At 46.4% G+C, this 18,228-nt stretch overlaps 1 protein-coding gene across 1 annotated transcript in view; it reads right to left on the reverse strand.

The window, feature by feature from the left end:
• Nucleotides 1-1,652, reverse strand: part of LOC147120452 (adenylate cyclase type 10-like) — a 231,646-nt gene extending 229,994 nt beyond the window's left edge. Inside the window, exon 1 of the mRNA XM_085984226.1 lies at nt 930-1,652. Within this exon, the coding sequence (XP_085840352.1) occupies nt 930-1,053 (124 nt within the window). The 5' untranslated portion in view covers nt 1,054-1,652. The remainder of the gene's footprint in view (nt 1-929) is intronic.
• Between the last annotated feature and the right edge of the window lie 16,576 nt (nt 1,653-18,228).

An 18,228-nucleotide genomic window follows, 5' to 3' on the forward strand; every position in this document is an offset into this window, starting at 1 on the left:
AGCAAACTCAGCTGTGAGAATTTTGAGCAAAAAAAAATAACGAATTATTCTCTAAATGTTGCCTAAATCTTTATGTTCGAATATATTTTACCATGGTTGGCCACAGCATTACCAGTACATGGATGTGGTATCATCCTAAAGTTCACAATATGATTTGACTGGACCACTGAACAGAAGGGGAAGTAGGGAGTGAGAACTTAATATCTAGCAGAGTTCAAGCACATCCCCAAAGATAGAGGAAAAAATAGCAAAAGAGTTAGCCTAGGATCTCTCACAGCTCCTAGAAATCTTGGGCAGACACTTAGGAACAAGCCACTTTTCCACCCTCTTGATTGAGGAATGAAGGGAGACGGGGCCTAAAAATGAAAATAAGCAATATTCTTTAGTAAAAGTGCTCTTAAGTATTCTTAAAATGTACTATGTTCATCAGCAATGGAAATATTGTTGCACTTTATTATACTAGAACAGATTACTGTTTAATTTATTTGGTATTAATGTAAGAGCAGATAATGTTAATTTTCTCTTCTATGTTTATACCAACTACAGTACAGGAAACTCTGTGCTATCCGGCACCGACGGGACCGAGCTGTTGCCGTTCCCTCAAAACTGCCGGACACTCCAGCTCTAATGTTGAAAGATACGGAAGCTTTTGAGCTCCGTATCTGTCAACAAATCCTGTTGCTTAGCAACAGCTTCTAAACAGTCCAAGCGTCTCTGTAGCGTCTCTGTAGCTTAGCAACAGCTTCAGCAGACCTTGCAGAGCTTGACTGTTGAGGAAAAAAGCAACGAGAAGAAAAAAAAACTAACGAAAATGGCACCTGATTTTTGCCGGTGGCTCGAGCATTCCGGACAGTTAGCCTCCGGATAACACAAAGTTTCCTGTACTATGAAAATGGCAGTGTTAAGCTAGGTATTAATTTCAGACCCACCTTTAAGTGTAAGTGGAATGGTAATTTCTTGTAGGTTTACTGTTTCTCCAATAGTGCATATAAACTGCTGATTGTCATAAGTAGCATTTCGGTCCATTGTTACGACTTTTCGGCATTTTTGCATTTCAACTCCAGCAAAACTTAATAATTTGCCTTTAAAAATGGGAGAAACAAATTCTGAATTAAATACTTATAAAATTGCCTTGTTGAAATACTTTCAAAATGCTGGAAAATTAGAATGTGACTAATGTAGACTTCATGGAGCGGATTTTCCTCCCCCTACCTGTGATGAAATAACTCTGTGTTCTGGCATTTGTATTGTCTGTTGTTGTTGTACTTGCTAATGTCTGGAATGTTCTACAGATGTAACCACTAATGTTCCTCCCTAGCCCCGCCCCTCTGGATCCTCCAGATTGGTGTGAGTCTTACTCATAAGGGCTGGGTCGGTGATGAATGATGGCTGCCTTGTGTTAACTCGATGCCATGTTCTTACTTAATAAAAGCCTTTAGTTTTAAGCTTTAACCTCTTGGATTCAGGCAGTTATTTGGCACATCAATTTTATTAAGTAACAACTTTTGGAAGATGGATCGATTTTTGAAACCAGAGCGTCTGGATATCGATCCCCATTCGGCAGATGCGTCGAAGAAATTTACGCATTGGCTTCGATGTTTTGAACACTTCATCGCATCGATCGATCCGACGGTTAACAAGTTGGGTCTTCTAACCAACTTGGTAAGTCATCAAACTTGCTCTATAATTGAAGATATTACTACATATGAAGAGGCCCTCGCAGCTCTTAAGGCCCGGTACCTTAAGTCGGTTAATGAAGTATACGCCAGGTATCTTTTGTCTACTCGCAGGCAATTACCCGAGGAATCCCTGGACGATTTCCTGCAGGACCTTAAGGCTTTGGCTAAGGATTGCAACTATAAGGCTGTCTCTCCTATAGTGTATCAAGAAGAAGCCATCCACGATTCTTTCATATCTGGCCTCCGATCTAATTATATTAGACAGAGACTCCTCGAGAATGACTCGTTAGTTTTAAAAACGGTCGTCGCTACTGCTCGATCATTAGATGTAGCCCAGAAGAATTTAGAAGTGTATGCATCAGCCCATGCGTCTCTCTCAGCCTCATGTGTTCCGAGTATGGAGGCATCCATAACACCAATGGAGCCTCCACTTAATCCTATTGTTGCGGCTGTACCCCATGGGTCTAAGTGTTATTTTCGTGGCCAATCTAAACACCCCAGGCAAAGATGCCCAGCCAGAGAGGCTACCTGTTTTAAATGTAAGAAATGGGGACATTTTAGTAAAGTGTGTAAGGGTAATCCTGTACCCGATGTCTTCTCTGCTGCCGCCTATCGTTTTACTCTAGCCTCGGCTACGGTTGACCAGACCATACCGTGTTTCTTGTCGAAATCTATGATGGACATCAAGATTAATGGTTGTCCTACTGGGTGTTTGATAGACTGTGGCAGTACTGAAAGTTTTATACACCCCAACCTTGTTAACCCCTGTTCATTGAAGGTGTATCCTACTCGAAGTGAAATTGTGATGGCGTCCAAGTACCTTACTTCGGAGGTAACTGGATATTGTAAAGTCACATTGACCATTAAGGATACGGAGTATAAGGAAAAAAACACGAGTGGGCGTAGTCTATAGGCCTCCGAACAGTTGCAACTCTGTTGGACGGAGTATCAATCAGGAAATAGTTGAGGCTTGTAATAAGGGAACATCTATAATTATGGGGGATTTTAACTATCATATTAATTGGACAAATCAAATTGGGCAGGGCTGCCTTGAGGATGAGTTCATTGAGTGTATTAGGGATGGGTTTCTTGAGCAGTATGTAACTGAACCGACCAGGGGGCAAGCAACCTTAGATCTGGTCCTGTGTAACGAGACAGGATTAATTAAAAATGTCCTAGTAAAAGATCCCCTTGGAATGAGTGACCATAACATGGTTGAATTCCATATTCAATTAGAGGGTGAGAAGGTTGGATCTCAAAAAAGCGTGCTAAGCTTGAATAAAGGAGACTATGAAGGTATGAGAGTGGAATTGAGTAGAGTGGATTGGGAAAATAGGTTAAAGGGTAAGACGATACATGATCAGTGGTGTACATTTAAGGAGTTATTTTACAACTTCCAAAAAAAGTATATTCCACTGAGAAGAAAAGGGTGTAAAAGAAAAGACAGCCATCCGTGGCTAAGTAAAGAAATTAAGGATAGTATTCGACTAAAAACAAGGGCATATAAGGTAGCCAAATCTAGTGGGAGGATAGAGGATTGGGAAAACTTTAAAAGACAGCAGAAAATAACAAAAAGATTGATTAAGAAAGGGAAGATAGATTATGAAAGTAAATTAGCAAAAAATATAAAAACAGATAGTAAGAGTTGTTATAGTTATATAAAAAGAAAAAGGGTGGCTGAAGTAAATGTTGGTCCCTTAGAGGATGAGACCGGGAAATTAATGGTGGGAAATATGGAGATGGCAAAAACACTGAATGAATATTTTGTATCAGTCTTTACAGTAGAGGACACTAAGAATATCCCAACACTGGACAAACAGGGGGCTATAGTGGGGGAGGAGCTAAACACGATCAAAATCACTAAGGAAGTGGTACTCGGTAAAATAATGGGACTCAAGGCGGATAAATCACCTGGATCTGATGGCTTACATCCTAGGGTCTTGAGGGAAGTGGCGGTAGGGATTGTGGGTGCATTGGTAATAATTTTCCAAAACTCCCTGGACTCAGCAAAGGTCCCGGCAGACTGGAAAACTGCTAATGTAACACCCTTATTTAAAAGGGCAGTAGACAGAAGGCTGGAAACTATAGACCGGTTAGCCTAACATCTGTGGTAGGTAAAATTTTGGAGTCCATTATTAAGGAGACAGTAACAGGACATTTGGATAATCATAATTTAATAGGACAAAGTCAGCATGGTTTTATGAAGGGGAAGTCATGTTTGACAAATTTGCTGGAGTTCTTTGAGGAAGTAACATATAGGGTGGATAAAGGGGAACCAGTGGACGTAGTGTATTTAGACTTCCAAAAGGCATTTGACAAGGTGCCACACAAAAGATTATTGCTTAAGATAAAAAATCACGGGATTGGGGGTAATATTCTGGCATGGATAGAGGATTGGCTATCTAACAGAAGGCAGAGAGTTGGGATAAATGGTTCATTCTCAGACTGGCAATCAGTAACTAGTGGTGTTCCGCAGGGGTCAGTGCTGGGTCCCCAACTCTTTACAATCTATATTAACGATTTGGAGGAGGGGACCGAGTGTAACATATCAAAGTTTGCAGATGATAAATCCCCTGGACCTGATGGCTTGCATCCCAGGGTCTTGAGGGAAGTAGCGGTAGGGATTGTGGATGCATTGGTAATAATTTTCCAAAACTCACTGGACTCAGCAAAGGTCCCGGCAGATTGGAAAACTGCTAATGTAACACCCTTATTTAAAAAGGGTAGTAGGCAGAAGGCTGGAAACTATAGACCTGTTAGCCTAACATCTGTGGTTGGTAAAATGTTAGAGTCCATTGTTAAGGAGACAGTAACGGGACATTTGGATAAACATAATTTAATAGGGCAAACTCAGCATGGTTTCATGAAGGGGAAGTCATGTTTGACAAATTTGCTGGAGTTTTTTGAGGAAGTAACATACAGGGTGGATAAAGGGGAACCAGTGGACGTAGTGTATTTAGACTTCCAAAAGGCATTTGACAAGGTGCCACACAAAAGATTATTGCTCAAGATAAAAAATCACGGGATTGGGGGTAATATTCTGGCGTGGGTGGAGGATTGGCTCTCTAACAGAAAGCAGAGAGTTGGGATAAATGGTTCGTTCTCAGATTGGCAACCAGTAACTAGTGGTGTTCCGCAGGGGTCAGTGCTGGGTCCCCAACTCTTTACAATCTATATTAACGATTTGGAGGAGGGGACCGAGTGTAACATATCAAAGTTTGCAGATGATACAAAGATGGGATGGAAAGTAGTGAGTGAGGAGGACATAAAAAACCTGCAAAGGGACATAGACAGGCTAAGTAAGTGGGCAGAGATTTGGCAGATGGAATACAATACTGGAAAGTGTGAGGTTATGCACTTTGGCAGGAAAAATCATAGAGCAAGTTATTATCTTAATGGCAAGAAACTGGAAAGTACTGTAGTACAAAGGGATCTGGGGGTCCTGGTGCACGAAACTCAAAAAGTTAGTATGCAGGTGCAGCAAGTGATTAAGAAGGCCAATGGAATGTTGGCTTTTATTGCTAGGGGGTTGGAATATAAAAACAGGGAGGTATTGCTGCAGTTGTACAAGGTATTGGTGAGGCCGCACCTGGAATACTGCATACAGTTTTGGTGTCCATACTTAAGAAAAGACATACTTGCTCTCGAGTCAGTACAAAGAAGGTTCACTCGGTTAATCCCGGGGATGAGGGGGTGGTCATATGAGGAGAGGTTGAGTAGATTGGGACTCTACTCATTGGAGTTCAGAAGAATGAGAGGCGATCTTATTGAAACATATAAGATTGTGAAGGGTCTTGATCGGGTGGATGCGGTGAGGATGTTCCCAATGATGGGTGAAACTAGAACTAGGGGGCATAATCTTAAAATAAGGGGCTGCTCATTCAAAACTGAGATGAGGAGAAACTTCTTCACCCAGAGGGTGGTAGGTTTGTGGAATTTGCTGCCCCAGAAAGCTGTGGAAGCTACATCATTAAATAAATTTAAAACAGAAATAGACAGTTTCCTAGAAGTAAAGGGAATTAAGGGTTACGGGGAGCGGGCAGGAAATTGGACATGAGTCTGGGTTCGGAATGGTCATGGCCCTGTGGGTAGTGGAGCGGGCCCAGGGGCCGTGTAGCCTGGTTCTGCTCCTACTGTGTTCTAATTCTGTTAGATTTCAGGAGATGGTTTTATTCCTGTTCCTGGCTGGGGTGGAGATCGCCTTTACAGAAGGTAAGTACTGTAGAAAATATAGGGACAGAGTGATCTCCTGGAAGAATTTCGATCGCCTAGATGGGTCGGAGAGGAATTTCCCAGATTTTTTTCTCCCAAATTGGCCATTGGGTCTTTATCTGGTTTTTCGCCTCTCCCGGGAGATCACATGGGTTCGGGTGGATGCAGAGTGATAGAAGATTTGAGGTTAGGATCAGATCAGCCATGATCTTATTGAATGGTGGAGCAGGCTCGAGGGGCCGATTGGCCTACTCCTGCTCCTATTTCTTATGTTCTTATGTTCTTATGATACTAAGATGGGAGGGAAAGTAGTGAGTGAGGAGGACATAAAAAACCTGCAAGGGGACATAGACAGGCTAAGTAAGTGGGCAGAGATTTGGCAGATGGAATACAATACTGGAAAGTGTGAGGTTATGCACTTTGGCAGGAAAAATCGTAGAGCAAGTTATTATCTTAATGGCAAGAAACTGGAAAGTACTGAAGTACAAAGGGATCTGGGGGTCCTGGTGCACGAAACTCAAAAGGTTAGTATGCAGGTGCAACAAGTGATTAAGAAGGCCAATGGAATGTTGGCTTTCATTGCTAGGGGGATAGAATATAAAAATAGGGAGGTATTGCTTCAGTTGTACAAGGTATTGGTGAGACCGCACCTGGAATACTGCATACAGTTTTGGTGTCCATACTTAAGAAAAGACATACTTGCTCTCGAGTCAGTACAAAGAAGGTTCACTCGGTTAATCCCGGGGATGAGGGGATGGACGTATGAGGAGAGGTTGAGTAGATTGGGACTCTACTCATTGGAGTTCAGAAGAATGAGAGGCGATCTTATTGAAACATATAAGATTGTGAAGGGGTTGGATTGGGTGGATGCGGGGAGGATGTTCCCGATGATGGGTGAAACTAGAACTAGGGGGCATAGTCTTAGAATAAGGGGCTGCTCTTTCAAGACTGAGATGAGGAGGAACTACTTCACTCAGAGGGTGGTAGTTCCATGGAATATGCTGCCCCAAAAAGCTGTAGAAGCTACATCATTACATAAATTTAAAACAGAAATAGACAGTTTCCTAGAAGTAAAGGGAATTAAGGGTTACGGGGAGTGGGCAGGAATTTGGACATGAGTCTAGGTTCGATACGGACATGGCCCTGTGGGTAGCGGAGCGGGCCCAGGGGCCGTGTAGCCTGATCCTGCTCCTATTTCGTGTGTCTAATTCTGTTAGATTCAGGAGATGGTTCTGTGATAGTAGATTGGCGGTTAGGATCAGATCAGCCATGATCTTATTGAATGGCGGAGCAGGCTCGAGGGGCCGATTGGCCTACTCCTGCTCCTATTTCTTATGTTCTTATAAACTCCTCATATTACCTCAGTTGTGTGTGAACTTAATTTTAGGCTTGGACTTCCAGTGTCAGCATGAGAGCGTTACCCTTAAGTATGGTGGATCTCAGCCTCCACTCACAGTCTGCGGCCTTTCTACTTTAAAAGTAATTCCGCCTTCTTTGTTCGTGAACCTTGCTCCTAATTGTAGACCTATAGCGACTAAGAGTCGACGGTATAGTTCAGAAGATAAAACATTTATAAAAGAGGAAGTGGAAAGGCTTCAACGGGAGGGAATCATCGAACACAGTAATAGCCCGTGGCGTGCCCAGGTGGTGGTGGTTAAAACTAATGAAAAGACTTGTGGTCGATTATAGCCAGACTATAAACTTGTATACCTAATTAGACGCCTATCCTTTGCCTCGTATTTCTGAGATGGTGAACCAGATAGCTCAGTACCGCATGTTCTCCACCATTGATTTAAAGTCTGCCTATCATCAATTCCCCATCAAAATAGAAGACCGACCTTATACGGCCTTCGAAGCTAATGGGCGCCTGTACCAATTCCTTAGGGTGCCCTTTGGAGTGACGAATGGGGTATCCGTCTTCCAACGGGAGATGGATCGTATGGTGGATGAATACGCGTTGGAAGCAACATTCCCGTACCTGGACAATGTTACTATCTGTGGGCGTGACCAACGGGAGCATGATCAAAATCTCAAAGTTCCTAGAGACGGCAAAGAGGTTAAACCTGACCTACAATGAAAACAAGTGTACCTTCTGATGTAATAAAAAGTCTCACACATCAAGGAACTTTAAAGTAAGCTTTAAACAACTTATAATTATACTATATACAAGAGGGGTCTTCACCATGCCTCTAGGAGAAGCCCTTTTACTATACTGAGCAGTTCAGTATTTATACTAGTCCAAACACAGGAAGTGACGTATGCACTGGAAGTGATGTATGCACAGAGTTCACAGTTCTCAGTTCACAGGAAGTGATGTGCACATAACTTCCTCCGGAAGTTATTTATTATTATTACACCTTCAATACTATACGTTTGTGTATTCTTGGTTGCGTTGTGGAGAATGGGGTAATCGGGCCAGATCCTGAAAGATTATGCCCACTTAAGGAATTACCTTTACCTCACACTGTAAAAGCTTTAAGAAGGTGTCTGGGATTCTTCTCGTACTATGCCCAGTGGGTGGCTAGCTACTCAGATAAAGTCCGACCTCTTATTAAGTCGACGTCTTTTCCGCTATCGGTGGAAGCTCAGGGGGCTTTCTTTAATATCAAATGGGACATTGAGAAGGCAGTGGTATGTGCCGTGGATGAGAAGATCCCTTTTCAAGTGGAAAGTGATGCTTCTGATTTTGCGTTGGCAGCAACTCTTAACCAAGCTGGTAGACCAGTAGCTTTCTTCTCTCGCACATTGCAAGGACCAGAAGTTCAACAATCTTCAGTGGAAAAGGAGGCACAGGCGATTATTGAACCAGTCAGGTATTGGAGACATTATCTCGCTGGCCAACGTTTTACGCTTATTACGGACCAGCGATCTGTGGCCTTTATGTTCAATACTAAGCAGAGAGGCAAGATCAAAAATTATAAGATTTTAAGATGACGAATAGAACTGTCAACATATGACTATGATATTCAGTACAGGCCTGGAGTATTCAATGAGCCATCGGATGCTTTGTCACGAGGAGTATGTGCTAGTCTAGGTATAGATAAGCTTCAAAATCTCCACGACACACTCTGCCACCCTGGGGTTACCAGAATGAACCACTTCATTAAGACCCACAATCTACCCTACTCTATTGAGGAGGTCCGGACAATGACCAGAACCTGTCGTGTTTGTGCTGAATACAAACCCCGCTTCTATAAGCCATCCGAGCCAGCTCATCTTATTAAAGCAACTCGACCATTTGAGCGTTTGAGTCTCGATTTTAAAGGTCCCCTTCCATCGAGTGACCGTAATGTCTATTTTCTTAATATTATAGATGAGTACTCTCGGTTCCCTTTTGTTATCCCCTGTCCGGATGTGACCAGTGCTGTTGTAATTAAATGCCTCTGCCAACTGTTTTCCTTGTTTGGCATGCCTAACTATATACATAGTGATAGGGGTTCTTCCCTTATGAGCGAAGAATTGCGACAGTTTTTGCTATCGAAAGGAATTGCAACGAGTAGAACTACCAGCTATAACCCTCGTGGTAATGGGCAGGTCGAGAAAGAAAATGCGACAGTGCGGAAGGCTATCGTACTGTCTCTGAAGTCGCGAGGCCTGCCGACCTCTCGCTGGCAGGATGTCCTGCCAGACGTGTTGCATTCCATAAGGTCTCTTGTGTACAGCGACGAATGCCACCCCTCATGAAAGGATGTTTAGCTTTCCAAGAAAAGCTACTAATGGAGTATCGTTACCCACATGGTTGACGACCACGGGCCCTGTGCTGTTGCGCAGACATGTGAGAGGCCACAAGACTGATCCACTGGTGGAGGAAGTACAACTCCTCCATGCTAATCCCTAGTATGCGTACATTCAATATCCGGATGGGCGAGAGGATATGGTCTCTATTAAAGATCTTGCACCTGCTGGAGCTCGAAAAGAGTTCGACTCTGAGAGTAGAGTTTTCAATCGTGGTATTGGACCTTCAGAGACACAAATCCTCAGTGTGGAAAACACTGATGATTCTGGGAATTCGAATGAACTGGAGTTAGTACTCCGGGAGGAGCCTCAGCAAGAGTTACGTCGTTCCCAGAGGACTATCAGACCTCCTGACAGACTGAATCTATAGCAGGGGGTGAATGTGATGAAATAACTGTGTTCTGGCATTTGTATTGTCTGTTGTTGTTGTACTTGCTAATGTCTGGAATGTTCTACAGATGTAACCACTAATGCTCCTCCCTAGCCCCGCCCCTCTGGATCCTCCGGATTGGTGTGAGCCTTACTCATAAGGGCTGGGTCGGTGATGAATGATGGCTGCCTTGTGTTAACTCGATGCCATGTTCTTACTTAATAAAAGCCTTTAGTTTTAAGCTTTAACCTCTTGGATTCAGGCAGTTATTTGGCACATCACTACCCTCATCTTTCTTTCACCAGGAGTATAGCTGAACCTAAAAAAATTTCTAGAGTCAGCTCATTTGCATGTTGTGGGCACATGTTGAGTGGTATTTCTGTCTGGGATTTGCTGTTTGCCCAATAGTCTTAGGCCTGTAGCAGCTTAAAAAGGATATTGCATGTTGGAGTGCTGGAAGCAGAAAGAGCTTCTGCAGCAAGATATCTGGCAGAAGCATGGAAAGGAAAAGTGCACTCCATTTTAAAGATGAGGCAATCAAACAATTGTAGCAAATGCAACTGAAGAGAAATGTGCTTTTTTCCAGAGGTTGAGTACCCAAAACAGTGGGGCACAGAGCTTGGCATAAGATGGCTGATGTAGCTGAATGTGACCTGCATTGTTCAGAGGATGTGAGTGCAGTGTTGTAAAAAGTTTAGTGATCTCACTAGGAGTGGCAATGTAGGGAACTGCACTGTCATCTCATACTGAACCCCAAGGATGCCCATTAGGCTGCACTTTGCATTCCCTAGCAAGCACAATGTTCAGCTTTAGTGACACCACCTGCACAGGCTACTGTAAAGGAGTACCTTCACCACATGGACTGCAGCGGTTCAAGAATAAGTCTCACCACCATCTTCTCAAGGGCAACTAGGGATGGACAATAAATTACAAAAACTTGCATTTATATAGTGCTTTTAATGTAGTAAAACATCCCAAGGCAGTTCACAGGAGCACAGGAGCTAGAGTGGGGGATGCACAAGAGGCCAGAATTGGAGGCACAGCAGTGTTCTCAGATGGCTGTAGGGCTGGAGGATGTTACAGATATAGTGAGGGTGTGGCTGTGGAGCGATTTGAAGACGAGGATGAGAATTTTAAAATCGAGGCATTGATGGACCAGGAGCCAAGGTAGGTCAGCGAGCACACGAGTGATGGGTGAACAGGATTTGGTGTGAGTTAGGATACAGGCAGCAAAATTTGGGATGAACTTACGTTTATGGAGAGTGGAAGATCGGAGGCAAGCCAGGAGAGCACTGGAAGTACACTCCATCAGGATCCAAAGCTCAGTACCTGAACTTGCGCTTGGGCCTAATTATTATAACGCAGATGCTATGTGAGTGCACTTGGGGAAGATGCACTAGTGGCTGCAGCCATGAAGAGAGCAAGAAGTCTGGATGCTTTCTTGGTTCTTAAAAGCTTCAATGAAGAGGAACGCACAGTTGAAGCCCCATGGGAGAGCCAGAATTATTTTTTTCAGGTAACTGGAAAAGATTATTATATGGACATATTGTGATGAAGAATGATATGCACAGAAACAAATTAAATTAATATATGTGTGCCAGAAACTGTGAATTGGTGGTCTTAAAATTTATTCATTTATTATTCATTCTTGGGATGTGGGTGTAGTGTATGTGCTTTAAGTCAGAACTACTTTTTACAGCTCCTGTATGCTGTAGTACCGGCAGTAACCACACCGGTATATAAGCTGTGCGCATGCCTCTGTACTCCAGTCTAGAGATTGCCCTCCTCCAGTAAAGACCTGTTATTTGTTTATGTACAGCATCCGTGTAATTATTTATCCACTGAATCACGGATCTAACAGTGGCGACGAGTGTTGATGCGAATCTACCTGCAACATTAAACAAAAAAAACAAAAAAACTAGTCGAGTCCAGGAACACGGGTGTCGACCGCGAGCAACCGCCCAACAGTCAGGCAGAGATCCAACTTCACTGGGGAGGCTGTGGAGAGCCGGGCTTGGTTCCCCAGCCACAACGAGCAGCAAGAGACCGACGACAGGTCCAGAGCAGACCCTTCCCGAGCAGCGGCGGCTGGAGCCGACCGACAGCAGAGAGAGAGAGCCGGGCAGCGTCGACGGGGTAAGAAAAAGGGTGAAGAGAGCAGGGCGCAGCCGGGGGTTGATCACCGAGCGGCGTCGAGGAAAAATACTGCAAAACCGGAGAGAGAGAGGGTAAGAAACAGCCGGGTTCTAGACTGAGCGGCGTCGACAAATATCAAGAGAAGAATGCGCAGAGCACAGCCAGGGATCACGGGCTGATCAGGGTCCGCGGGGCGAAGCAAGGGGAGACGCCATTGAGCCGCGGAGAAGCAGGGAGAGCGCGGGAGACGCCATTGAGCCACGGAGAAGCAGGGAGAGCACGGGAGGCGCCATTGAGCCACGGAGAAGGAAGAGCACGGGAGGCGCCATTTTGCGAAGCCGCAGCGGAGAAGACGGGCGAGCGCGGGAAGGAAGGAAAGCGCGGGAGACACCATTTGGTGCCAGCGGAGAAGAAGGGGAAGCACGGGAGGCGCCATTGGTGATAGTTAACGCACAACCAAGGATGCCGAAGAGTGGCAGTATCTCTACGTTCGACAATGAAGTCGAAGATTGGGCGACATATGTGGAACGTATTGAGGTGTACTGCAGGGCGAATGAAGTGCCAGATGCTAATAAAGCACTGGTTCTGTTAAATTCCATGGGGGCAAAAACTTATGGGTTACTGCGAAATCTAATAACCCCAGAGAAGCCGGTAAACAAGAATTTTGAAAGCATAGTAGAAATCCTACAGGACCACTTAAACCCCACACCGCTGCTGAAAGCAGAATGATTTAAGTTCCATAAAAGGAACCAACACAAAGACGAAAGCAATGCTGAGTACCTAACGGAACTGCGCAAGCTATCGAAATACTGCCAGTTTGGAGCGGGACTGGCAGACACGTTAAGGGACAAGTTTGTGTGTGGGCTACAAAGTGAAGGAACCCAGAAACGGCTTCTATCAGAAAAGGACCTTACGCTGGACAAAGCTTTCAGTATGGCAGTATCACACGAAGCAGCCGCAAGGGGCGCTGCAGAGATACAACGGAGACCGCAAGAATATGGCACCAACGAAATGACCTATGGAACAGGGAAGTGCTATCGCTGCGGCAGAAAAACACATGACCAGAAAGATTGTTGGTTCAAGGACCAAGTGTGCAGTGTGGGAAAGCAGGACACATAGCAAGAGTCTGCAGGTCTGGGAAGAAAACCAACAGTAAGAAATCTCCACAGGAGAAGTACAAAAAGGTACACCAGGTGATCCTGACAAACTGTATCACAGTATGGTATGGCAGCTGTAGCTACTATGACCGGAAAGCCCTGCAGCGGGTAGTCAAAACTGCCCAACGCATTACCGGCACCCGGCTACCGACCATAGAGCACATATACCAGAAACGCTGTTTACGGAGGTCACGGTCCATCATCAAAGACCCTACCCACCCCAGCCACAGTGTGTTTGCCCTCCTGCCATCTGGGAGACGCTACAGATGCATTCGCACCCGTACGACCAGATTTAGGAACAGCTTCTTTCCCAGGGCTGTCATCCTACTGAACTCCACAAATAAACTCTAAAGCCTGCACATCTGCCAATGCACTTTATTATGGTTATGTTTATGTTAATGTATTACAAGCCAAATGTATGTTGAATGTTTAAATGTCTTAAGCTAAATGTACACTCTCGGGAGCCACAAGCCTACATTTCGTTGCACTGCACTTGTGCACTAACAATGACAATAAAAGTTGATTTGATTTGATTTGGACAGTGGTTCAGACGAACAGAAAAGTGACACAGACTCCGGAAGCAAGGAGCTGGGTTGTCTGAAACTACATAATGTAACCGAAATGGAGGATCACCAGACTATCTGGGTTACACTCAAGATAGACGGAGTCCAAGTGGAAATGGAATTGGACACAGGGTCAGCTCTAACAGTCATAAATCAAAGAGACTACAAGCGGCTATTTTCACACATACCCTTGAAAGCTACAGAGATTGTCTTGAAGACGTATACGGGGCAAAAAATCTACCCCAAAGGAAAAATAAGGGTGAAAGTGACATACAAAGGTCAGGAAATACCTAAAATGGATATATATGTATTGCCAAATGGAGGACCACCACTGCTAGGACGTGAATGGATCCGGAAGATTCATTTAGATTGGCATTCCATACAGGCACTGAAGGTGGAGGCCAAAAAGGATGACGACATCACACCTGGACGACTGTCAAAAACGCTGACGCAAAAGAAGTGTTCCAGGAGGGACTAGGAACACTCAAAGGAATAACAGCAACAATTAAAATAGAGGATAATGCAAGCCCAAAGTTTCTGAAGGCCAGACCAGTGCCTTATGCAATCAGACCAGCGGTTGAAGCAGAGCTGGAAGGGTTGGAATGTCCAGGAGTATTGTCCAAAGTGGACTGGAGCGAGTGGGCTACACCCATCGTTCCTGTAATGAAGAGGTCGTTGAATAATACACCTGGGGAACCAAAGAAGGTCCGCATCTGTGGGGATTTTAAGGTGACAGTGAATCCAGTCCTTCACACGGTGCAATATCCGCTTCCACGAATTGAGGATATTTTCGCCTCGCTATCTGGTGGTAAACGCTTCACAAAAATTGATCTAGCCCAGGCGTACTTGCAAATGGAGGTAGAAGAAGCTTCGAAACTGTGATGAAATATGCCTTCATCAGACCTGCTTGTATTTCCATCAGACCTGCTTGTATTTTACCTGCTTGTATTGTGTGAACCACAACCTTTTGTTCCTATTGTGTGTATTGGCTATGCCCCTGTCTTTTGCCATATAAAGGTCTCAGGAGCTGTATGAGTCATTCACTACCTGACAAACCCGATGTGGAAGACCTGCTATGCTGCTATGTTCTTAGTGATTAAAAGCCTTCAGTTGAATCCTTGTCTAATGACTCAATCACTAAAACACCAAGATGGATCGACTCCTGAAACCAGAGCGCTTGGATCTGGACCCCCATGCCTCAGACGCAGCCACACAGTTCGGACACTGGTTCCAATGCTTCGAATTTTTCATTGCAAACTCATCCACTGCCATAGCCGCAGCCGAAACCGCTACCGGAGACATGAAACTGGGAATCTTGCGAAACTGGGTGAGCCATCGGGTCTCCCCTCTCATTCAAGATGCCACCAGCTACGAGGAGGCCTGCACCATCCTGAAGGTCCACTACGCGCGGCCAATAAACGTGGTGTACGCCAGGCATCTTCTGACTACTCGCACGCAGCGGCATGGTGAGTCACTAGAGGACTTTATACTAAACCTAAAAGTACTGGGCAGAGACTGTAACTGTAAGGCCGTGTCTGCCATCGTGTACACGGAGGAGCTGATTCGAGACTCCCTTATTGCGGGCCTCAGTTCAAATTATATTTGGCAGAAACTGTTTGACAAGGAGGGACTGGACTTAAAACAGGCTATAGATATAGCGCGATCGCTGGATATGGCCCAGAGGAACTCTGAATCCTGTTCCCCAGGCCACGCGGCCCACTCCGCCTCGTGCGCGCCGTGGGGGCCGCCATCTTGGAAGCCATCTTCACCTCCCAGGTCTCAGGCCAGCCCAGCACCATCAGAGCCCCAGCCTCCACCCAGGAGCCCCACTACTGCCGCGATGCATCGGGGCCCGAAATGCTACTTCTGCGGTCAGGACAAACACTCCAGGCATCTGTGCCCAGCGAAGGGCACCACCTGTTTTAAATGCGGGAAGAAAGGACATTTCAGCAAAGTCTGCAGAGGGAACCCCGCCTCCAACTCCACCACCGCCGCGTGCGCGCCGTGGGAGCGGCCATCTTGGAAGCCATCTTGTCCACCCTCATGGAGTCCACCAGCTTGCCCCGACTACACGGACCTCCAGGACCCACTGGTGGCCTCGATCACAGTGGATCAATCCAGGCCACATCCGTTGTCTAAATCGATGATGGACATAGAGGTAAACGGGAACAAGGTTAAATGCTTGATTGACTGCGGGAGCACCGAAAGCTTTATTCATCCTAGCCTGGTAAAACGACTTTCTCTAACGATAGTCCCCACACAGGGCAAAATCGCCATGGCCGATAAGACTCATACCTCAAAAATTACAGGTTTCTGCGCGGTTATGTTGTCGGTAAAAGGCAATGATTACAGAGATTTTAAACTATTGATAATGCCAGATCTCTGTGTGAGCGTGATCTTGGGTCTGGACTTCCAGTGCCACCACCAAAGTATCACGCTTACCTACGGTGGGTCCCAGCCGCCCCTCACAGTGTGCGGTCTGGCTACCCTGAAGGTCAAGCCGCCCTCTCTGTTCGCCAACCTCGCACCCAACTGTCGACCCATAGCGACCAAGAGTAGGCGGTACAGCTGTGAGGATAGACGGTTCATTGCGTCGGAAGTAGAAAGACTCAAGCGGGAGGGTATCATCGAATGCAGTATCAGCCCGTGGCGCGCCCAGGTAGTAGTAGTTAAGGGTAGCGAAAAGAAGCGGATGGTGATAGATTATAGCCAGACGGTTAATCTATACACCCAGCTAGACGCCTACCCTCTGCCCCGCATAGCGGATATGGTTAACCAAATCGCGCAATACCGGGTGTTTTCCACCATCGACCTAAAATCGGCATACCACCAGCTCCCCATTAGGCCGGAGGACCGTCGATACACCGCCTTCGAGGCGAACGGACGTCTCTACCACTTCCTCAGAGTCCCCTTTGGGGTAACGAACGGGGTCTCGGTCTTCCAGCGGGAGATGGACCGCATGGTCGATGAGAACCAGTTAACAGCCACCTACCCATACCTAGACAACGTCACCATCTGCGGCCACGACCAGCAAGACCACGACTCGAACCTCGCGAGATTTCTGAAAACTGCCCTCAGACTCAATCTCACCTACAACGAGGATAAGTGTGTCTTTAGCACCACGCGCCTCTGTATCCTGGGCTGCATGGTGGAAAACGGGGAAATCGGTCCGGACCCCGACCGATTGTGCCCCCTACGGGAGCTACCCCTACCAAACACTCCCAAGGCCCTGAAAAGGTGCCTGGGGTTCTTCTCCTATTACGCCCAATGGGTCCCCAATTATTCCGACAAGGCCCGTCCCCTCCTGAAATCAACGTCCTTCCCGCTCACAGCCGAGGCCCACGCCGCCTTCAACAGCATTAAACACGACATTGAGAAGGCCGCGCTGCGGGCAGTGGATGAAAACATCCCTTTCCAGGTCGAAAGCGATGCGTCCGACTTTGCTTTAGCAGCCACCCTCAACCAGGATGGGCGGCCCGTAGCCTTTTTCTCAAGAACCCTCCAAGGGCCCGAGATCAGGCACTCCTCGGTAGAGAAGGAGGCCCAGGCCATAGTGGAGGCAGTGCGGCACTGGAGGCACTACCTAGCCGGCAAACGCTTCACCCTGCTTACCGACCAGCGGTCGGTAGCCTTCATGTTTAACAACAAACAGAGGGGGAAGATCAAGAACGACAAAATTCTCAGGTGGCGGATCGAACTCTCCACGTTTGAGTACGACATAATATATAGGCCGGGGGCCCTCAACGAATCCCCCGACGCCCTATCACGAGGGATGTGTGCCAGCATCCAGGGGGACAGGCTACAGGGCCTCCACAATGGCCTCTGCCACCCGGGGGTCACCCGGCTATTCCACTTTATAAAATCCCATAACCTGCCCTATTCCATCGAGGAGGTCCGGTCTATGACCAGGGACTGCCGCACCTGTGTGGAATGCAAGCCCCGTTTTTTCAGACCCGACCGAGCCCACCTGATCAAAGCTACACGGCCATTCGAGCGCCTGAGCTTAGATTTCAAGGGACCACTCCCCTCCACCGACCGCAATGTGTACTTTCTCAACATTGTGGACGAGTACTCCCGCTTCCCATTCGCCTACCCCTGCCCAGATATGACCAGTGCCACGGTCATCAAGTGCCTCGGCAACCTGTTTTGCATGTTCGGCATGCCTAACTACATCCACACTGACAGGGGGGCGTCGTTCATGAGCGATGAACTGCGCCAATACCTGCTGTCGAAGGGGATAGCCACGAGTCGGACCACTAGTTATAACCCCCGGGGTAATGGGCAAGTGGAGAGGGAGAACGTGACAGTGTGGAAGGCGGTCACCTTAGCACTAAGGTCTAAAGGCCGCCCCACCTCCCGCTGGCAGGAGGTCCTCC

The sequence above is a fragment of the Somniosus microcephalus genome, chromosome 4 (assembly GCF_052327205.1).
Source record: "Somniosus microcephalus isolate GS21.2 chromosome 4, FLI_Smic_1.0, whole genome shotgun sequence".
NCBI lineage: Eukaryota > Metazoa > Chordata > Chondrichthyes > Squaliformes > Somniosidae > Somniosus > Somniosus microcephalus.